At 43.2% G+C, this 23,716-nt stretch overlaps 1 protein-coding gene across 1 annotated transcript in view; it reads right to left on the bottom strand.

Moving 5' to 3' along the window:
• Positions 1-23,716, bottom strand: part of LOC141139902 (solute carrier family 12 member 9-like) — a 289,342-nt gene that overhangs the window by 224,946 nt on the left and 40,680 nt on the right. Inside the window, exon 3 of the mRNA XM_073626475.1 lies at positions 3,353-3,490. Within this exon, the coding sequence (XP_073482576.1) occupies positions 3,353-3,490 (138 nt within the window). The remainder of the gene's footprint in view (positions 1-3,352; positions 3,491-23,716) is intronic.

Genomic DNA, 23,716 nt, shown 5'->3' with positions numbered 1-23,716 from the left:
CTGGAAGGCAGTGCAGCGGACTATGCAAAAGATGACAGTCACAGATAATGTGGAAGCTTGTATGGCAATGTTTGAAAGGATTGCAACAAGGGAAGGTCTCCCTGAAAAAGACTGGGTGGATGTGCTGGCTCCTTTCCTGACTGCAGATCCTCAACAGGCCTATTGTGATTTGGCCTATGAATCAGCACGGGATTATAAACTGCTTAAGGCAGAAATTCTAGCCAGGCTGAGGTGACTGTGGCTCTAATCGCAAACCGTGTTCATGAATGGAGCTTTGACAGACCTAAGCCTGCCCGTGTGCAACTGTATCGTCTACTGCACCTGTTCCAGGATTGGCTGAAACCAGAGAAGACCACCACTCAGATTGTAGAGCAAGTTGCACTGGATCGCTTTTTGCATGGTCTTCCTAAGGAGCTGTACCGATGGGTGGCTCAGTCCGAGCTTCAGTCTCTGGATGAGATGGCTGCTGCCGTTGAGCGCTACAGTTGTGCAGAAAGTGTCCAGGAGATTCCCTCTATTACCAGAGAGCTGGCCCATTCTAAGGAAGTGTGTTCCAGCGCGAAGATGGCACTGGTTTTACGCATGGTGTCTGCTCGTGTGCCTGACACTCCCGCTAGGAGCACCCTAACGTCAAACCCTCCTGAGAGTCGGCAAGGAGAATGGGAACCCCATGAGGTTCTCTGTTGGTCTTGCCAACATCAGGGTCATATGGCAGCCCAGTGTCCAAGGCGGGAGGAGCCAGTGGAATGTGACATGGCTCGACGTGGCTCTAGGTTTGCTTTTGCCACTGGTCCCATGAACAATCTATGCCCACTTGAGAGTGTGGTGCGGGTTAATGGGCAGGAGGTTGTAGCATTTCTTGACTCGGGGAGTGGGGTTACCCTGCTCCGATTGGAAAGATTTCGGGGAAATCTGATACCCAGAAAAAAGATTGGAGTGGTCTCTGTACGTGGGGTTGTCAAGGACTATCCAATGGCCCATGTAACCCTGTTCACAACCGCAGGAACTGCTACACAGAGTTGGGGTGATCCCGGGGTTACCCCATGATTTGCTAATTGGGCGAGACTGCCCCCTATTTTGGGACTTGTGTGAACAAAAGTTCAAAGGTTCGGGGGCCTCCCCTAAAAAGGAGAAACCCCCATGTGAAGTGATAAATACTGTGTTGCAGGAGGTAAACAGTAAAAAAATCTGTCAGATGTGTGAACCTGCAGGAGCTGCCCTAGATCCCCTGGAGGTGTTTGTAGGATTGGAGGCAGAGAGTTCTCCCTCTGGGCCTAACTTGTCATATCTTGGGGGTTCCCGGAGTGATTTCTTTGGTGCTCAGAGGAAGGACTCCCCTTTGATCCCTGCCAGGGAAAAGGTCACATCGTTGAGGAGCCACAGCATCCTGCGCAATATATGCACTCTCCCTGAGTTGCTGTGCATCATACTCTATGCTACAGGGTAGCCAAAAATCGCAAAGTGCTTAAACGTGGGCATAAACCATTAGCGAGGACCCAGAGGGGCGTTTCCAACTGGTCTGCCAGGGTCAGAGAGTCTAAATCTGAGGATCAAGTGCTAGTGGTTAAGCCTACTGTGGAGAGCAGGTGTCTCACGGAGGGACAGGAACCCTTTGAGATAGTAGAAAAGGTTGGCGCTGCTCTCTGTGGTAACGAAGGTAGAATCTGTGCTGGTAACTTTTTACACCCGATGCTACCAGATGACCACATTGAGGACTGCCTGGCTGAATTCAAAAACATGGCATTGTTTAAAAGGTGGACCAGAAGCCGCTGGGCTGAATTCGTGCAACCGCTCCTCACAGAGGAGTACCAGGAAGTGTACCGCCTAATGGAAACTGATAAAAATGACAGGTTTAGAGCAGCAATCCGGTCTAGAAATTATGTGGATTCAGAGTAGGAAGGGGGCATAGACCTGGGCGCGTGCATTTGAGGGAAAAAAGATGCCCTTTCCCAGGCCTATGGCCATTGTGGTATAAATTGTCCTGCCCCGGGCTTGGAACGGGGGGGGGGGGTGAGATATGTGAAGAGTCAGCCTGGGGCAGGGTTAAGAAGGGGTTAATTGAAGAGGACAGGTACTTCCCCTTCAGACCTGCTTATTGCCAAAATGTCAGAGAGGAGAAGGGTGTTTGGAGAGAGATGGCTGTTGAGCTATCGAAACTGAGGAGCTTGAAGATGGAAGGACCCCTGTTACCTACAACTTGATCCTGCTGGGTGAGCTTGCCTGAACTGGAACTTTGCTATGTATTTGCTATGTTATATGCTGGGATGCTGAGCATTATTTAAAAGGACTGTCTTATACTGCTAAGAAGAGTTTTTGTGTTGTTTGAATTGCCTATAAAGACAAAGTTTGTCAATTTTCTGTTGCTTTTTGCTGAATAAAAGCTGGCTTGTCACCCCTCTGATCCCTTACAGGATGTATAGCAAAAAAATTAAAGCTGAGAATGGTTAAATCTGACAATAAATAAGAGCAACAGGCTCTCCTCTCCACACATCAAACCCACTAGGGTCTAAAATATACCTTTTCTTTAAAAATATTTAAAATATTACTGTCATTTCATAGATTTACAAAACAAAGTGCCTTTATACTCACAGGGGGGGGCATAGTGACCCTTCATAAGGATATAGTGCTCTTTAGAGGGATGAAAAACTCACTGTTCATCTAAGCCAGTGGTCTCCAAACTATGGCCTGGGGGCCAGATGTGGCCCTTTTCTTGCCTTTAACCGGCACTTAAGGAATTTTTCCTGCCAAAGACACCAATAATGGGGCACTATTCCTCCCACTGACACCAAAAAGAGGACAGAATTCCTTTCACTGACACCAAAAATGGGACATCATCTCTTCCACTGATACCAACAATAGGGAACTATTCCTTCCACTGACACCAACAATCAGGCACTATTCCTCACACTGACACCAACAAGGGGGCAGTATTCTTCCCCCTAAAGATGGGTCATTGTTTACTCCCGCTGGGCACAGTCCAGCCCCCTAAAGTATGAACAACAGGAAAAGGGCCCTTTGTTTAGAAAGGTTTGGAGACCTCCCTGATCTATATCAAAATGATGTGCTCTAACTTGAGCTATGTAACAATCTCAAACAGAATTCTCTCCCAGGAATGGCTGCTAAAGGATGAACACACTGGTTGGAGAGATATTCCACCCTATATCCACCTGTCGAGCTAGTGGTGTGCGGTGTCTCTTACAAGTCGGCCTGCACCCATATATTGCTGTGAAACACCAAATTCTTTACCAGTAGAGCACCTTGAGTGGGACTATAAGTGGTTTCTGGAACTGGGGTTGTATATCAAGTAAATTTATTTGTGTCTACAATACAGCTCATTACTATCCTCTCTTACCTGGTGTTATTCCAAACATGGACACAATGTTTTCTACCAGACCCAAAATGTATAAGGCACTTCCACAGACATTAGCAAAAAAGAACATGATACCAATACTGCCACCAAACTCCGGTCCTAGTGCACGACTGATCATATCTGCAAATCGAAGTTAAGGATAATATAAAGAGCTATAAAAAGAACAAGTTACAGCAACAATTGTAGAAAGGCATTGTAAAAATATGCTATTACATACAATGGTCTTTGGTTAACTTATTCATTAAATGGATTAATCTTCTATACCTGAGCCCTCGGGCCTTCAATAAAATAGGACATATGGTCTCAAAGCCACTAGAGGTGAGGAGACATATGTGGCAGGTTGCCACCTGTTGCCCATTATTTTTGCTTTAATGATGGGGTCCATAGCAGTAGAAAAAGGTAAAAAAAATGGAAAACAAAAGCTAAAATTATAAACAGACAATAGGCTCCTTTTCATCCAGGATCCAGGCCCATTCCTGAGGTCACCACTTTCCATATTAGACTCTCTTTTCCATTCTTCAAATAAACTAGAAAAAGTCCTTAATTCTTCCATTTGACCCTGTCCCAATTACAGCACAAAATACAACCCTGTCCCTTCAATGGCATTGAATGACAAAAATTATATACCTGAAAATACAAATAACAAACAAGGTACTTGATTATGGTACTCTGAAACTCTTACTCCTGCTGACTCTTACCAAAACTAAACTTGACACATGGAAGTTGTTTCTACTAATCCCTATAGGTAGACTTAAAGAATATGTAAACCCAACATTTTATATTCCTGGTATGTGCCTGCTGTACCATGTACTTATGCTGTATTAACAAGTATCCTGTTCTGTTTGTATTGCTTCGTTTGTGTGAAATACCTGATGTTCCTGGTATTTCCTGGTCCCGGTCCTTCTGCTTTCCTACACAGAGTAGAAGAACACACAGTGGTCAGTTCTCTAGCTATGCTAGGAACTCAACCTGCTCTCCTCCAATGATCAGACATGTCCTGACACCCCCCCCCCCACACACACACACACACACACACACACACACACACACAGCCTTTCCCTGGGAAAACCAGTGTACTGCTGTTTCTCCTCCCCCCAGCTCTTATGCAGCTGAGAACAAAGGGAATCTGATCACATATAAAAACTTGGAAAAAGGTAATTATGATTTTTTTTTTATATTTATACACAAATGTTTTGCCTTTCGATTTAAACTGAATAGGTTGTTTTACAAGGTGAGGGTTTTACAATCACATTAACCCAGGGGTGTCCAAACTTTTTTCAAAGAGGGCCAGATTTGATTAAGTGAACATGCGTGCCGACCTTTTTGCCTGACATTCTTTGAACCATTAAAATTTGGTCTAAGTGTGTTCGTCCGAGCACTAATACACTGCCCAACAAGAATTCTCCTGACTTTGTGGCTGTGTGTGGTGAAGAGATGAGCTTGGGTGTGTTATTTGGATATACCGTATTTATCGGCGTATAACACGCACCTTCACTTTAAGAGGGAAGTTTCAGGAAAATCTTACATTTTAAATAAAGAACTGTGGTCCAAATAAGGGTCAGTGCCCATTAATGCAGCCTAATCAGTGCCCATCTGCAGCCTCACAAGTGCCACGAATGCAGCCCCACCTCTGCCACAAATGCAGGCCCACCACTGCCACAAATGCAGCCCCACCACTGCCACAAATGCAGCCCCACCACTGCCAGGAATGCAGCCCCACCACTGCCAGGAATGCAGCCCCACCACTGCCAGGAATGCAGCCCCACCACTGCCAGGAATGCAGCCCCACCACTGCCAGGAATGCAGCCCCACCACTGCCATGAATGCAGCCTCACCACTGCCATGAATGCAGCCTCACCACTGCCATGAATGCAGCCTCACCACTGCCATGAATGCAGCCTCACCACTGCCATGAATGCAGCCTCACCACTGCCATGAATGCAGCCTAACCATTGTCATGAATGCAGCCCCACCATTCCCATGAATGCAGCCCCACCATTCCCATGAATGCAGCACCCCTATTGTCATGAATGCAGCACCCCCATTGCCATGATAGCAGCCTCACCATTTCCATGAATGCAGCACCCCCACTGCCATGAATGAAGCCCCACCACTGGCACGAATGCAGCACCCCCATTGCCATGAATGCAGACCCACCACTGCCATGAATGCAGCACCCCCACTGCCATGAATGCAGCCCCACCACTGTCACGAATGCAGCACCCCCATTGCCATGAATGCAGCAATCCCATTGCCATGAATGCAGACCCACCACTGCCATGAATGCAGCACCCCCATTGCCATGAATGCAGCCCCACCATTGCCATAAGTGCAGCCTGATCCATGCCCATCTGAAGCTTCACAGGAGACAGGGAGGGAGGCGGGACGAGCGTCAACAGATTACATATAGGAGAATCCCCCATTTTCTTGGCGGCCTATTTAATACAAAGTCCCACCTCCTATGATGGACAGAACAGTCGTCCAATGGCAGCCCAGGAGATGTGACTTCCTGTTACAGAGGCTGCCACGTAAACAGGAAATTCTCCTGTATGTACAGCACTCGTCCCGCCCCCTTCCTATCCCCTTAGAGGCGTCACAGTCTCCCAGCCAGGGGAAGAGAGAGGAAAGGAAGAGGCGAGCTGTCCGTATCAGCAGAGAGCTGAATTGCCCGATGTAAGAGCTTTCATTAGAACTTCCAGTGTTCCTGGGGCTCACGTTACATAGCTCCACCTTTTGGCCCGGTGCCTTTGATAGACAGAACGCTGATCCAATGCGGGACATGTGACGTCATCAAAGGTATCGGGCCAAGAGGTGGGGCTATGTGACGATGAGCCCCGGGAAGACAGGAAATTCAAATGAAAGCTATTACAGCGGGCAATCCTGCTCTCTGCTGATCCGGGTGGCTTGCCTCTTCCTCTGCATAGGTGGGGCTGTATGGGGCACAGGCAGACCAGGCTGTATTGGGCACAGGTCACGCTGTATGGGGCACAGGTCACGCTGTATTGAGCACAGGTCATGCTGTATTGGGCACAGGTCACGCTGCATTGGGCACAGGTCACGCTCTATGTGGCACAGGTCACGCTGCATTGACACTATGGCAGCTGTGGGGAGGGGGCTGTTTGCAGGGGGGCCCCATACAACATTTTGCTATGGGGCCCTGCTATTTCTAGTTACGCCCCTGTTAGAAATGCTTTGTTTGAATTCTCTTATTTATTTTCAAACAGATAAACTAATATTGTCCTTTCTGTGGTACCACAAGACTTCCAGAAACCACAAGAATTCCAGGTTTCGAGACAACCCAAGCAGTCCAGGGGTCTCGCTCTCCTTGAATTTTTTTTGGGTAGGGCAGATCTCACAGTTGGCTCATAATTAACAAGGAAAATGCTTCAGCTGTGGTGGAAGCAGCAAGCTTTGAATTGTATGAGGCCTTACAGCATCTATTACATAGGTGCTGTAATACACACTACAAACTAACTTGTACTATGAGAAGGACAATTAAAGCATGGAACAGAGTCTAGGAAATTCATAAATCCACCTGTACAACTAAAGTTTCCCCCACACCCTACTGTGTAATAACCCTAACCTCCCTCATTTACTTTTGATCCCGGATCCAGTCATTTGGGCATCATGTGGTAGAAAGGTATTGGGAGACCTATTTATTAATGGTTAATTTGTTTCCTTTATTAAACCACAATCCCAGTATTCACTTCCCAGCTGGTATTTGTTTAGATACCTTCAACTACATCATGCATGAATTTTTCATCTTGGTTTGACTAAGACTAAGATGACTCAGTAACTTGAAATCCCATTTACCGGTTGAGACCCTGGTGGAAGTACACTTGATAATTTAGAAAGCCTTGCAAAAACCTGCAATCCTATCTATGATTAAGTGTTGGATGAACTGGTGCCAGGATATTGTAACTTTGGACAGCAATGACTGGAGTGATGTCTGCTACTATCTACTGCAACAATTAATCTCAGCCAAAGACCTTGTGACATTTAAGATTGCACACCAATTTTATCTTACAAGAGCAAGGTTGGAAAGATTTTTGACTAATTTTTCCAGCTCCTGCTGGAATATGCACCACCAGACTCCATTGGTTCCTACATATCTTCTCGATGCGTGAAAAAATGTGAGGCTACTGGACTTAAGTATTGCAATGTATCACATCCTTAACTGCCATGTCAAGCTCTCAAGATCTGAGGGTTTTATCTCTTAGGTCTGGTGGAACTCTTTGAAATTGGCCAGGACATTACTTGGCATCTTTGTATTCTATGCTAGAAAGGCCATTGTGCTACTTTGGAACACTGGAAATCCTTAAAGCAAAACTTCACCCAAAAGGGGAAGTTCCACTTTTCCTCCTCCTCCCCCCTCCTCTCTCCCATATTTGGAATGCCTTTTTTTGGGGGGGGGGTGGGGGGGCAGGTAGTCTAGGCAATCCGAGCAGAAGTTCGCCACTCCCCACCCCCCCTCTACAACCTCTTGGGACACGTCACAGGTCCCAGGAGACTGTGGGACCATTCAAGGGCACAGCGTGCTCAGGCACATGCAGTGGGCAGCCAGCTGTGAAGCCAAAAGCAGTCAGAGCCGACTGCCCACAGTAAAGATGCCGATGCCTGGACCCAAAGACTGTCAAAGAGCTGGGTTAGGTAAGGACATTGCTGGATCCTGGGACAGGTGTGTGTTTTTTTAAAGTTTTTAAAGTACAAAGGTCCTCTTTAATTGGTATTTCCATTTTTGCAGTGAAATTTCACAAAACACCCACTATATTTTTGTTATGTTTTACCATTCAAAAAGCATACCTAAAAAAAAATGTAAAATTAGAAAATATCTATTTTTGAAACATGCAGATAAACAGCGATGTGTGAATGACAGGTACACTTTAAGCACAGGTTTTTTTTTTTTCATTTGCACGCTGTAAAAGGGGGTGGCCTTTGTTGAAAAGAAATTACATCAAGCTGATAGTCTTTGTTTGAAGAGTAAATCATTCTGTTGGTAAGTAACAATGTTCTACTCTCCAAGTGGGAACAATCTTTCTTTCACATTTTAGCGCACTACAGACGTAATCCGGAAAATTATATCCTTTCAATGATTTGTGCCTCTACAAGACAAAATCAAAGAAAAACAAAAACTAACAGCATACAAATTTCTGCCTACTATGCCTGCCATAATCAATCAAAGTATGTATCATACACAAAATTGGCTTAAAGCAGAGTTCCACCCATAAATGGAACTTCCGCTGATCGGATCCCCCCCCCTCCGGTGCCTGCCACATTTGGCACCTTTCAGGGAGGGAGGGGGAGAAGACACCTGTCAGATCCAGGTATCTGCCCCGACTTCCGGGGAAAGATCGCCGCACATTGTACGGTGAACTACGTAATGTCTGGCCCCTCCTTCTCCCCCCGCTGCCTTCTGGGAGACACACGGGTCCCAGAAGACAGCGAGACCATTCAGAAAGTGCAGTGCGACTCACGCATGCGCAGTAGGAAGCAGGTTGTGAAGCCATAAGGCTTCACTTCCTGTCTCCCTTAGTAATGATGCCGGCTCCTGCACCATGCCACGCCGGCTCCCAGGACAGGCAAGTGTCCTTATATTAAAAGTCAGCAGCTGCAGTATTTGTAGCTGCTGGCTTTGAATTTTTGTTTACCCAGGTGGAACTCCGCTTTAATTACCAATATTGTTAAAGTCCAGCTTCAGCCAAAACATTTTTTTTTGTTCAGTTGGAGTGTGGAAGGGTTAGCCTGTTGGATTTGTATTGCCCTCTGTGTTCCTGTTGGGGAAATTTCTCCGCACTTCCTGTCAGGGCAGAAAGTACGGCAAAATCTCCAAATGGGGACACAGAGAAGAAAAAAAACACATTCTTAACCACTTCGCGCCCGCGCTATAGCCGAAAGACGGCTACAGGGTGGACGCCAATTGCCGGGAGGGCGTCCCTGGATGTCCTCCTGTTTACTTCCACAATGCGCACTCCTGCGGGCGCGCATCGGGGAAATTCTGTGCTGGCCGCGTCCCTTGGACACAGTCAGTCACAGAATGCTGTAAATGACCAATCACAGCGGCCATTTACAGCGCGAGGGGAGCTTCCAATGAGAGATGATCTCATATGTAAACATATGAGATCATCTCTCATCGTGCCTCTCCCTTCTCACACAGACACGGCGTGTGAGAAGGGAGAGCTAACAGCTGCAGCGGTGAGTGTCAGAAGAAAAACAAACAGAAAATAAAGTGACCACAGTACCTGTCAGTGCCATCTGCCCCCACTGCCATCTGTCCCCAATGCCACGTATAAGTGCCACCTGTCATCAGTGCCACATATTAGTGCCATCTGTCATCAGTACCACGTATCAGTGCCATCTGTCATCAGTGCCACCTGTCAGTGTCACGTGTCATCTGTTATCAGTGTCACATGTCATCAGTGCCACGTATTAGTGCCATCTGTCATCAGTGTCACGTGTCATCAGTGCCACGTATTAGTGCCATCTGTCATCAGTGCCACGTGTCATCAGTGCCACATATTAGTGCCATCTGTCATCAAGGTCACGTGTCATCAGTGCCACGTATTAGTGCCATCTGTCATCAGTGCCACATCAGTGTCACGTGTCATCAGTGCCACATATCAGTGCCACCTGTCATCAGTGCCACGTCAGTGTCACGTGTCATTGTCCTGGTGCTCCAAGGCCTTCAAAAGTGTAATAGGTAGTCAACAAATTAGATGTGTAATTGGTGCTCCTAGAACACCTGATGGTGCTCCCTGCATGTTGGGCCTCTCTATGTGGCCAGGCTGTGAAAAAGTCCCACACATGTGGTATCGTAATACTCAAGAGGAGTAGCAGAATGTATTTTGGGGTGTCATTTGTGGTATACACATGCCATGTGAGAGAAATAACCTATTACAATGACAATTTTGTGGGGGAAAAAAAAAATCTTCATTTTTCAAAGAATTGTGGGAAAAAATGACAACATCAAAAAGCTCACCATGCATCTTACTAAATACCTTGGAACGTCTACTTTCAAAAAAGGGGTAATTTGGGGGGTATTTGTACTTTCCTGGCTTGTTGGGGTCGCAAGAAATTAGGCCACAGGCCTCAGGTGTGATCAATTTTTTATGATTTGCACCACAGCTTGTAGACTCTCTAACTTTCACACCAACCAAATAATATCCAGTAATTTGGGTTATTTTTACCAAAGATATGTAGCAGTATAAATTGTGGCCAAAATTTATGAAGAAAAAATAATATTTTTCAAAATTTTATCACAGAAACTAAGAAAAATGCATTTTTTTCCAAAATTTTCGGTCTTTTTTCATTTATAGCGCAAAAAATAAAAAACCCATAGGTGATCAAATACCACCAAAAGAATGCTCTATTTGTATGAAAAAAAAAAGACAAAAAATTCATTTGGGTACAGTATTACATGACTGAGTAATTGTCAAAGTGTGAGAGTGCTGAAAGCTGAAAATTAGTCTGGGCAGGAGGGGGGTTTAAGTGCCCAGTTGTCAAGTGGTTAAAGAGGACGTAAACCCTGATGGGTTTTACTTCCTCTTTTTTTTCCTGCAAAGTTAAAGCATAATGGGCTACTATGCATTATACCTAAAAACGAAGCCTGCGATGTCCCCGCTGGCTGGAAGCATCCATCTTCAGCCCTCTTCCTGCCGGGGCCGTGGACTCAGTCTCTGTGACTGGCCGGAGCCGCATGAAGTCATCCCGCGCATGCGCGCGGGAGCCGCCAGTCACAGCACGGTCCCTTTAGAAATGGCACGATCCTGCCCTTTCTAAAGTGTGCAGGCGCCAATGACATCGGCGCAATCATATTTTGTAAATACCTCTTAAACTGTAAGCCTTAATATAGGCTTACCTGTAGGTAAAAGTGGCTGTACAGGGTTCACAACCACTTTAAGGGTCTGTGTCGATGGGCTTTTGTTCACTTCAAGCAGGTTTTGCATTCTCATGCAAGTTTTTAGAAGTAAAACAAGTCAGATGCAGGTCAGAAGGAGGTAAAGTGCAGGTCAAATGCACCTGATCTGAGAAGTGTAACAAACTGATGTCAAACTAATGCCACTGAAGGAAGGGTTAGAAATTCTGATCATGCTCACACTACAGGGCAGTAAAATCTAATGTGAATTTTGCCTCCTCAAGGATGCAGCACTTCCCGGTTTCAGAGAAACAAAAGTCACACCCTCCTTACAAACTGTGCAATTGACTAATATATTCATCTAGTCACTGTTGTGTACTACACATTTCCTACAGGACTTTTATATATCCTTAGGCCGTTGGGACCATGTATTTACTGTTCTACTTGTTCATTTATTTCTGAATTTCCTCAATAAAATACTATGGAAAATAAATTCTGATCATGTTTTAATTGCTGTTTGTTCCTTTGACAAACACCTCCCCCAGAGCAGAGAGCTCTACCTTGCCAGACACCACCAGCCACATCTTCAGCCACATCATTTTTGACTCCAACTTTAAGATCCATAAGGCACATCCAGATATCTGGCTGATGGATACAACCATCTCTAACCCTTGATGTTCTGGATGGTTTAATAACTTTTGATACACACTCTCTATCAACCAGACCTGCATTAAGGAGAAAGTACTATTCTACCTCTCCTCTATAGCTACGGTCCATATAGAGTTATACCACTAAGTTATACAATAAGACCATCCCACAATATACGGACCCCTGGCTGATGTCATTCACATTTTCTATTGCTTGTGCGCTGTTCTGACGGACATAGCTTTCTTTTCATTTTTGAGTTATGTCCTTTGTCTTTATGGGAGGAGCATCAACATTTGGGATATAAGCTACAGATCTGGAACCCGCAAGCCCTCTGTCCCTGAAGAAGATCTGCATTTTGTTTTTTGAAACGCGTCGGTTGTTCTGTCTGTCTGACAAAGCTCTGGGCTTTTCCTTGCAGCTGGTTTCTATGTCTGTTCCCAATATTTGTGTTTGTTGCGTATATCCCCATGTTCATGTTGCTATATATTATCAATGTGTAATAAATTTTGAATATTTTTTTACCATCAAACTGTTTGTGGCCCAGTTTAAAGTCCCAATCTGAGGAATTCATGTTTTGACTCTATGTATGATGCAAGATTATAAATCGTGGAAGGACTATGTCAGAAAGGCGATTTGTAGCAAAACCCCTTTTTTTTAAAGCGATTTCTCACTAAGGAAATCATAGTAGTTTTCTATGGAATTGCTCATTTGCAGCGATTTGTAGGTTAGTCGCTCAGTGATCGACTTTGTCCAGAGTTTCACATCACTGACAATCGCTCTGCATTTACCTCTATGCCTTAGCTACAAATTGCAGAAGGAGAGCAATTTATAGCTGTAGCACTAGTTTAACTTGTAGAAGTGACAAATCGCTTCTTAGCAAGAAATCTCTAGCTACAAGTCCCGCTAATGTCTGGCATTAGCGATTAGTCACTGCTACAAAACCATCCATCGGATATACAGTAGAAGGCTGACTCCAATAGTTTTTGGCATTGCTGTCTTTTAATTTGAATTAATCATTTATTCCTATTCCTTAGACAACAATTAGAAGAGACATATGCTATTGTACATGAAAAATGTCAACATAGCAGGACCAGTTGAAGAAAGATGGTGCCCAGGGCAAACTCGGCATTGGGCTCCCTACAGTTAGAAGTAAATAAGGAAGAGAATGTCGAACCAATGACATTATTAATATCCCCATCATCAAACCACATCAATAATTATAAAGCCACTAGAAACTGTAGGTCTTAAGTCAGGAAAAGAGACAGAAAGGCAGCAGAATTATAGTTAAAAATATAATACATATATACATAGATTTCTATACATTTAAATAGACAAATATAGTTTTTATGAAGATTAATATACATTAGAGAGTGCTTTGATTTTTATTCCATTGAGGTTACATATACCATAAAATGATCATGTTTATGTAATAGCATAAAAAAGTGTCTCAGTAAACCTAGGTGCTCACCAAAGAAGATAATAAAACAACAGATATTTGTTTTTTTGTTCAAATTCTTAAAACAAACTGTATCTATGATGGAGTGTTGTCAACCTAGGCTGCTCTCATTATTTGGACTACATGCACACCCCCCTCTTCTCATCTCCATTACTTGGCCTCTTCTGTAGTTCATAGAATATAGCTGGAAAGGTTGACAACATTGTTTGAGATTTTAGCTCAGTGCTCCTGAAGATACAAGGACATTGTATTTCTGCCAGGATCAGCAGGATTTTTTCTTTACTTGCAGAAAATGTACTTAGCCTGAAAAAAAAAAAAACCTGATTCGGCCACTGCCTCAAAGAACTGGTAAGCTGCAATATATCATATTTTTGTTCTTAAAGATGAGCTCCGGGTTCCCCCCCAAAAAAATTAAAAGTCGTAGCTAAAAATACTGAAGCTGCTGACTTTTAATATAAGGACACTTGTCTAGGGATCCAGCGATGTCCTCACCAGAACCGATTCTTCAATCGGCTTTGGGTACAGGTGCCAGCATGGCATGTAAGGGAAACAGGAAGTGAAGACTTGCTGCTTAATGTCTTTTCATTACCACTGATACCTAAGCCAGTCACAGATAATTCTCTATACATCACACAATCTACAGTATATCTGGTTACCTCTCCACCGATCCTTTATAATCATTCATACCCCTCCATACATTACCCAGTCTGATCACCTCTTCTCAGAAGCACCATAATTACTCATACCTCCAAATACCTCTCCATACATTACTCAATCTGTATCTGGTCACCTCTTCTCAAAAGTTCTATAATCACTCATAGTTCTCCATACATTTCCCAATCTGTACCTGGTCATACTTTTTTGGAAGTTCTATAATCACTTATGCCTTTCAATACATTACCCAGTGTATATCTGGTCAGTTCTTCTCAGCTCTATAATTACTCATACCCCTCCATACATTACCCAGTCTGTATCTGGTCACCTCTTCTCAGAAGCTCCATAATTACTCATACCTTAAAATAGCTCTCCATACATTTTCCAATCTGTACCTGGTCACCCCTTCTCAGAAGTTCTATAATCACTTATACCTTTCCATACATTATCCAGTCTTTATCTGGTCACCTCTTCTCAGAAGCTCTATGATCACTCATACCTCTCCATACATTACCTAATCTGTCTTTGTTCACCGCTTCACAGAAGCTTTATAATCACTCATACCTCTTCATATATAACTCAGTTTGTATCCGGCTCCCTCTTTTCAGAAGTTCTATAATCACTTATATCTTCCTACACATTACCCTTTCTGTATCTTGACGTATGTGATGTCTCTTCAAAGGACCTCCATATCTAGAGTGCTCCCACCACCACATGTAATGCTCACTCACCTCCTTTACACGACCCTGCAGGGGGTCAAACACGCCTTGCACTTAGTGCAAACACTCCCTCCAAGGGATCCTCAGTGATCTTTTGATGGCTCAAGGAAGAAAAGGCAATCTATGACCGGTATATGTTCCATCCACTGTGCTACTTCAAGCCTTAATCCACATTTATGACCGGTAAATTCAGAAATACATGGAAGAAACGAAAAAGTGTAACTCCTATAGTGCAGTATCCGAGGGGTTAGAAATAAAACCTCTCCACCCCAGCTAGCAATAAACTCTCTTTTTTTAACAATTAAAAGCATTTGATAATGGAATCAGAACAGTCTGACTCAATTGCGATAAAAGTCCACCGCCAGGCTGGATAAAAGTCCAGCCTGGCGGTGGACTTTTATCGCAATTGAGTCAGACTGTTCTGGTTTCATTATCAAATGTTTTTAATTGTTAAAATAAAATGAGTTTATTACTAGCTGGGGTGAAGAGGTTTTATTTCTAACCCCTCGGATACTGCACTATAGGAGGCACTCTTTTTCGTTTCTTCCATGTATTTCTGAATTTACCGGTCATAAATGTGGATTAAGGCTTGAAGTAGCACAGTGGATGGAACATGTACCGGTCATAGATTGCCTTTTCTTCTTTGAGCCATCAAAAGATCACTGAGGATCCCTTGGAGGGAGTGTTTGCACTAAGTGCAAGGCGTGTTTGACCCCCTGCAGGGTCGTGTAAAGGAGGTGAGCGAGCATTACATGTGGTGGTGGGAGCACTCTGGACATGGAGGTTCTTTGAAGAGACATCACATACGTCTTTATACATCAGTTGAGGATTTTTTTCACGTTGTCACTTTATTTGGACTTTTTATTTATATTATCATTATTCACATATTGCATATATAGTTGTTGTGTTTTATTTATATGTATTGCAGCGCTGCCACATTTTATTTTCTGATACTGTTATCTGTGGGAGCACATCAGTGACAGCAGCAGCAATTTAGGGTTCACTTTTTTTAGTTTATTTTCAAATTATTTTTTGCATAGTAGCGCACAACTACTCTAATTTTAACCTGTCTGTATCTTGTCACCTCTTCTCAGAAGCTCTATAACCACACATACAGTACCTCACCATATATTACCCAATCTGTATCTGGTCACCTCTTCGTGGATGTTCGATAATAACTGATAACTCTCCATAAAATTACCTAGTCTGTATCTGGTCACCTCTTCTATAATAAAGTATACCTCTACATACATTACATAGTCTCTATCTGGTCACCTCGCCTTGGAAGTTCTATAATCACGAACACCTCTCCATGCATTACCACATCTACATCTGGTCACCTCTTCCCAGAAGTTCTATAATCACTTATACCTCTCCATACATTACCTAGTCTACATCTGGTCACCTCTTCTCGGTTCTATAATCACTCGTACCTCTCCATACTTTACCAAGTCTACATCAGGTCCTTCCTTCTCAGAAGTTCTATAATCACTTATACATCTCGATACATTACCCAATCTACATCTGGTCACCTCTTCTCAGAAGTTCCATAATCACTCAAATTTGTCTATACGTTAGCCAATCTGTATTTGGACACCTCTTCTCAGAAACTCTATAATCACAAATACTTCTCCATACATTAACATGTCTGTATCTGGTCACCTCTTCTCAAAAGTTCTATAGTCACTTATAGCTCTCCATACATTACCCAATCTGTATTTGGACACCTCTTCTCAGAAGTTCTATAATCACTTATAGCTCTCCATACATTACCCAATCTGCAACTGGTCTCTTTTCCTCTAAATTTCTATAACCACTCAGTCTATATCTGGTCAGTTCTCTGAACTCCTATAATCACTAATACCTGCACACTTCACTAAGTCTGTATCTGGTCATTTATGCTCTGAAGCTCTATAATCACTGATACATGTTCTACATTATAAACGTGTGGGCAGCTCAATTTAAGCTCAGGGATAATGGTATCAGGCACAGTTCTACTCAGAAGAAAATGAAAGGCTAAAATCCCTTTTCTGTGTTCTATTGTACAGAGCATGGTGTAGTTTTAACGCTGCAGGTCTCCTTTGTTCCATTCCCTCTGGGGTGCGTCTTAAAAGGCAGAATGGAAAATGAGCATCGTGGATATAAATCCTCTGCACATTTCTGCACTCTGAATATGATATGAAGGACTTCATTGTCTTGGCTCGTGCAGGGTTTTTCTATCAAACATGTAATGTGGGAAAAAATAATGGATCCAGATTACCAAAAAATAAAATAAAATCTTGTTTAACCCGTTGCTGGACATGTCATCTTTATAGGACAATCAGCTAAAGCTTTTCTGTACAAAGGGTTTAGCAAATGCTCAGAAAACAGATAAATCCTCTTGATTAAATGCTGGATTTCTTAAACCTGTTAATTCCAAAGCTATTCTAGAACTTTTAACTAATTTGCACTTATTTATCTGATCTCCCTGTAAGTCTCTAAGTAAAAGTAAATATATTTTGTATGCATGTATAAAAGACATGTAAGATGCATTTGTTTGATGTTACAATTGGAATTTTCGTCTACAAGAAAACTGCCGCTAATCCACCAAATAACTGGGCCTGGTTTTATAAAACTGCAAAAAGGAAATAGTTTGCTCACAGCAGGCCAGGTGACAACTCTCAATTTTCATTGGGACACTGTGAAAAATCTAGATAAAAACAGAATGCAATGATTTGTAAATCTCCTAAACCTATATTTTATTCACAATATTAAATAGAAACATATCAAATGTTTAAACTAAAATAATTTACAATTTTAAGAAAAAAAAAGGTAATTTTGAAATTGATGGCAGCAATACGTCTCAAAAAAGCTGAGACAGAGCAACAAAAATCTGGCAAACTAAGTGGTATTATCTAGGAAGAGTGGGAAGGACATTTTGCAACTAATTAAAGCGGTAGTAAACTGCATTAAAAGAAAAATTTGCCCCCAGGCAGTTTAAGACATAATCTGCATACTAGCACATTATGACAGACTTACCTGAAAATGAAGCCTTCTAGCGGCACGCTGTCACTACTGAAGGCACTTCCATCTTCAACCAGTGATGGCTGCATCTAAAGTAAATATCTTCTGAACGGTGTATGTTTAGGAGATATTTACAGTACCTATAGGTAAGCCTTATTATAGGCTTACCTATAGGTACAAATCATACATAGGAGTTTAGTCCCACTTTAGGGTAATTGGCGACAGGTCAGTAACATGATTGGGTATAAAAAGATCATCTTAGTGAGTCAGAGAGTCTATGACGTAAAGATGGGCAGAGGTTTACCAATCTGTGAAAAGCTGCATCTAAAGATTGTCAAATTTCAGAAAAATGTTCCTCAACATAAAATTGCGAAGAATTTAACTATATCATCGTCTACAGTACATAATATCATAAAAACATACTGAGAATCTGGAGAAATCTCTGTGTTCAATGGACAAGGCCTAAAAGCAATATTGGATGTCCGTGACCCTCAGATGGCAGTACATTAAAAAACAGGCATGGCTCTGTGATGGATATCACTGCATGGGCTTAGGAATTCTTCCAAAAATCACTCCCTGTGACCACAGGTAGCTGTGTCATCCAAAAATGCAAGATATAGCTCTATCATGCAAAGAAGGCAAATCTGAACATGATAAAGAAATGCGGCTTTCCTCTCTGAGCCAAAGTTAATTTAAAATGGTCTGTTACAAAGTGGAAAACTGTACTGTGGTCAGACGAATCAATATCCTATAAATATTTGGCACATCTTGAAACAAAAAATATGACAAAGAAGACCCAGGACTGTTGAGCAGTTAGAATCCTATATCAGGCAAGAATGGGACAACATTCCTCGCCCAAAACTCAACTGGTCTCCTAAGTTTCCAGATTGTGAATAAAATATCGGTTTATGAGATTTGCAAATCATTGCATTCTATTTTTATGGGGAGTTCACACAGCATCCCAACTTTTTTGGAATTGGGGTATACAGTATACATACAGTAAATATACACACTCATCAGCCATAACTTTTACCCCACCGACAGGTTAAGTGAATAACACTGATTATCTCATTACAATGGCATCTGAAAGTAGGTGTGATATATAAGGCAAGTAACCATGTTGTCCCTGAAGTTGGTGTGTTGGAAGCAGAAAACAGAAAATATGAGAATCACAGTTTCTCGTATATGGGGCTGTATAGCTGCAGACCGGTCAGAGTGCCCATGCTGTCCCGCATCCACAGCCAAAAGCGCCTACAATGGGCATGTGAACATCACAACTGGACTACAAAGCAATGGAAGAGGGTGGCCTGGTCTGATGAATCACAGTTTCTTTGGCTGGGAGCCTTTGCGTCGCTTGAGGAAGAAATGGCACAAGATGCAGTATGGGAAGAAGGCAGTGTAATGCTTTGTTCTGCTGGAAAACCTTGGATCCTGCCATTCATGTGGATGTTAAATGACACATACCAGCTACCTAAACAATGTTTTCGATCAAGTACACCCCTTCATGGAAATGGTATTCCCTGATGGCAGTGGCCTCTTTCAACAGGATAATGTGCCCTGCCACACTGCAAAAACAGTTCAAAAATGGTTAGAGGAACACAAGTTTGAGGTGTTGACTTGGCCCCTCCAAATTCTCCAGATCTCAGTCTAATTAAGCATCTGTGGGATGTGCTAGAAAAAAGGTTTTATCCATGGGGGACCCACCTCACCACTTACAGTGGTATTAAACCCAAAACCAAAGATGTAATATATATTGCAGCTTACCAATCATTAGATGGCTGTATCAGTTTTCTTTAATTTGACTTTTTTCCCCTCTGTTTTCACCTTGTAATCTGACCAGTAACACACCTCCTTTATTAGAGAGACACCACTCAGAATGAATGAGCACAGGAGACAGCACCATTGTCAGTCTAGGGAGAAGGGAAGGTTATACTAAAGTCTTTGTTATTTTTAAATGAAAAAATTAAAAAAAACATGTTCTACTTACCTGCTCTGTGCAGTGCTTTTGCACAGAGCAGCCCAGATCCTCCTCTTCTCAGGTCCCTAGCCAGCACTCCTGGCCCCTCCCACCTGCCAAGTGACCCCACAGCAAGCAGCTTGCTATTGGGGCACCTGAGCTGAGCCACTGCTCTGTGTGTCCATTCAGACATGGAGCCGTGGTTCAGCCCCACCCCACTCTCCTCACTGACTCACTGACTTTGATTAACAGCAGCGGGAACCAATGATGCCCGCTGCTGTGTCTCAGCCCAACAGGAGGGAGAGTCCCTGACAGCCGGAGTCTCTTGTGCTACATCGCTGGAGAGAGATGGGGCTCAGGTAAGTATTAGGGTAGTTGAGGGGGGGCTGCTGCACACAGAAGGTTTTTTTATTTTAATGCATAGAATGGATTAAGATAAAAAAAAACTTCTGCCTTTACAACCACTTTAAATGTCTTAGTAGATTTTAAAGAAGCAACTGTTTTGCAGCAGAGCTTGATTGGTTCAATAAGCTTTTTCTAATTTATGCCAAACTCCAGCTCATACTTTATATTCAGTTGCAGCAAACTGTTTTATAAACATTTTACATGAATAAATAAAAGCTGATCATTTGAACAACCCCTGCCATTGTTAAATGGTCTGTCTCATCCATGTAAGCTGATACATTCTGCTGGAGAGCTTGAGGTTTTGCAAAATAACAGACTTGCTGACTGGATCACCAGGTGAAACTAGAAGAAAGAAATCTTAAAAAACAAAATAGCTGCAGCCATCATAGCGAAGAATTGGTAAGCTGCGATATATTAAATGTTGCTTTTGGGTTTAATATTGCTTTGAACGACAATTGAAATCAATGTAACCCATGGGATAATATATAGCGGGGGTCAGCAACCATAGAGCATGATCTACTAGTAGATTTCAGACAGGTGACTGGTAGATCGCGGTCTGGGCTTGCTAACCCGCCATTCCAGAGCATCAAACAGGGTGCAATGCAGAGGGACTACTTGTAAAGTTGGATCTGTAGTGGGGAGCATGAGCCGCATAAGCTGATCCCTCCTCTGTAGTACTGACCAACTGCACTCCACCTCTTATCCCGTCTAGCGATCTCCAGAGTGGTGCCAGCAGCAAGAAAAAAAGGAATATTGAGGTCAGTGTGAAGCAATACACCGGGCATAATAGTATAAGGCTGCTTTCACACTGATGTGCTGTGGTTTACCAACATCACGGGTGCAGGGCAGTGTACCTGCAGCTTTCCTGCAGGTTAGCTGCACTTAGCCATAGACTTCAATTATATCCTGCAGGTTTGATGCACTTTCTGAATAGAGGATTTTTCACTTTCAGACAGTGCACCATGTCTGCACAGAGCACAGAGCCTCTGAGGAAGAAGGTATGCCTTCGAAACGCGTCAGCCAGCAGAGGTTCATACGTCCTCTCTTCAGGGCCTGGAGACTGCTATCAGTGGACAGACTGTCACAAGTCAAAGACTGTTATAAGCGTGATTTTCTTTCTACCTTTGTGAGTAGTTTTTTATTATGTTTTTTTTTTAATAAATTACTAACTGATAATGCACAAGGCTGGTGCGCCCTCTTTTTTCTGTTTTCCTGTAGCGACACTGTGCCTGCTGATCTTTGACTCCTCCCATGTTGTTCAGGTAGATCTCCACCTCTTTAAGGTTGCCTACCCCTGATCTACAGTATACATTTGGCTAACCTACAGTGGTCCCCTACCAAAGAACTCCTTCTAATGCTCATTTTAGCCACTAAGAAGATCAAATAAATCAAATTATAATTAATCTATTAATTAATTCTAATTAAATTATATTTAATCCATAGTAATGCACTAATCTGTTAACCAAAATAGGAATGGGCTTGGGCGTGTTCAGGATCCCACCTGCTGACACGGCACACGACTGATTGCAGGCAGCGAGACATTTCCCGATCTGTGCAGCTGCGAACCGGGAAATGTCTCACTGCCTGTGATTAGTCGTGTGCAGTGTTGGCTTCCTGGCGGGATCGGGCAGGTGGGATCCTGAACACGCGCGAGCCCATCCCTATTGACCAATACTGCAAATAAAGGTTTTTTTTTATGTTTTTAAAATGTATATTTATTGTCGTGTTAATTTGTTGTTAGTAGCCCCGACTACATTGATCTGTACTTAACTAGGGCGCCAAAACAATCTCCCCCCCCGCCGTCGCTGCTTAGAGGGTTACCGTATTTATTGGCGTATAACACACACTTTTTCCCCCTTAAAATAGGGGGAAAATCGTGTGTGCGTGTTATACGCCGATATAGGCTGCCACTGAGGGGAAGGTGGGGACAAGCACCGCCGAAATAGACAAAGCCGGGTCTCCTTTGTACTCGGCTCTGCTTGCAGTCACACTCAGTCCCGCCCCCTGGACAGCTCCCAGCATTGACATCCCGGCATTATGTCCATCATAGGATCCGGGCAAAGGGGCGGGACTGGGCGTGACGTTGAGCCGAGTATACAGGAGATCCGGCTCTGTCTATTACGGCAAGGCCGCAGATGGACACTGATCAAGCTGCAGTGAGGAGCAATGCTGCAGATGGGCACTAATCAGACTGCAGTGAGGAGCAAGGCTGCAGATGGGCACTAATCAGGCTGCAGTGAGGAGCAGGGCTGCAGATGGGCACTGCTTAGGCTGCAGACAGGCACTGATCAGGCTGCAGTGAGGAGCAAGGCTGCAGAGGGGCACTGATTAGGCTGTAGATGGGCACTGATTAGACTGCAGTGAGGAGCAAGGCTGCAGATGGGCACAGATCAGGCTTCACTGAAGCTGCAGATGGGCACCGATCAGGCTGCATTGATGCTCACTGATCATTATTTTGCTTCAAATTGGTTTATTTTAAAAAAAAAGGTTTTTTTCCTGAAACTTCCCTCTTAAATTGGGGTGTATGCTAAACGCCGATAAATACGGTATTTGAAACGTATGTGTAATATTCCTACTGTGAGCACCTGTTTTGCTGATTGCAGTACAAAGCATCTTATTAGGACCGTCCTATTGCACTACGCTCGGTAAATATAACAAGCACAGCCGAACATAGGTGGGTCTCAGATCACTTCTTAGGCAGCCAGCTACACCTGCCTTTATTTACGTCATGTTCTCTGTTATTACTTATACAAGGCAATTTGTACTTCAAGGCCTTTTTGAAGAATTTATGCACCTGAGAATCAGGGTTTACAGAAGATTAGGATAGCTTAGCTGAAAATGTATACATAAATACATGGACAAAAAAAATGTGTTCAGAATTTTAACTGTTACATAAAATGGCATTCTAAACTGGCACACATGCTGTAGTTTTAAAGGAAGCTAATGAAACTTCAGACAACACATGGTGCAGGAACCACTGATAATTAAAACATCAAGATTTTATCTTTTTGTTTTACTGGATTTAGTCCTAAAAAGAGACCCCGTCACCAGAGTAATCATTTCAGGAAACAAACTTCCCACAGGATTATATGTATATTTAACTTATTCTATGCAAGATATTTACCTGTAAAATCCCCCTTTGTGCAGACATCCAAAAGCACTGAGACTGCTACTGGGTGCCAACATCTTGACTATGATGTCAGCAGCCCCAGGAGACTCAGAGTTGTCACTTAAGGGACTGTCTACTGCACACACCTTTGTGTCTCCCCTCTAAGCCATATTAAAGCTGTTGTATGCCCACAAAAAAACAAAACAAAAAAAAAAAAACTTGTAAGACAAAGGCATAATGAGCTAGTATGCACCACATACTAGCTCATTATGAAATACTTACCTTAGAATGAAGTGCCGGCATCGCCTCCCAGTCACCGCTGAGAGGGCTAACATGTTCCCTCTGCGTTTCTTCTGGGTTTGCGTGAGAGTCCTCTTTCCGGCAGCATACATCAGACCTTCAGGACGCATATGCCGCTGACCTCAGCGGCTACATGCAGGGTGAATATTTCCTAAACCGTACAGGTTTAGGAGATATTCATTTTACCTACAGGTAAGCCTCATTATAGGCTTACCTGTACGTAAAAATTTGAAAGCGGGTATA

This window comes from Aquarana catesbeiana, linkage group LG04 (assembly GCF_042186555.1).
Source record: "Aquarana catesbeiana isolate 2022-GZ linkage group LG04, ASM4218655v1, whole genome shotgun sequence".
Classification (NCBI taxonomy): Eukaryota; Metazoa; Chordata; class Amphibia; order Anura; family Ranidae; genus Aquarana; species Aquarana catesbeiana.
The sequence above is the reverse complement of the archived record's forward strand: the minus strand, read 5'-3'. Positions and strand labels throughout refer to the sequence as shown.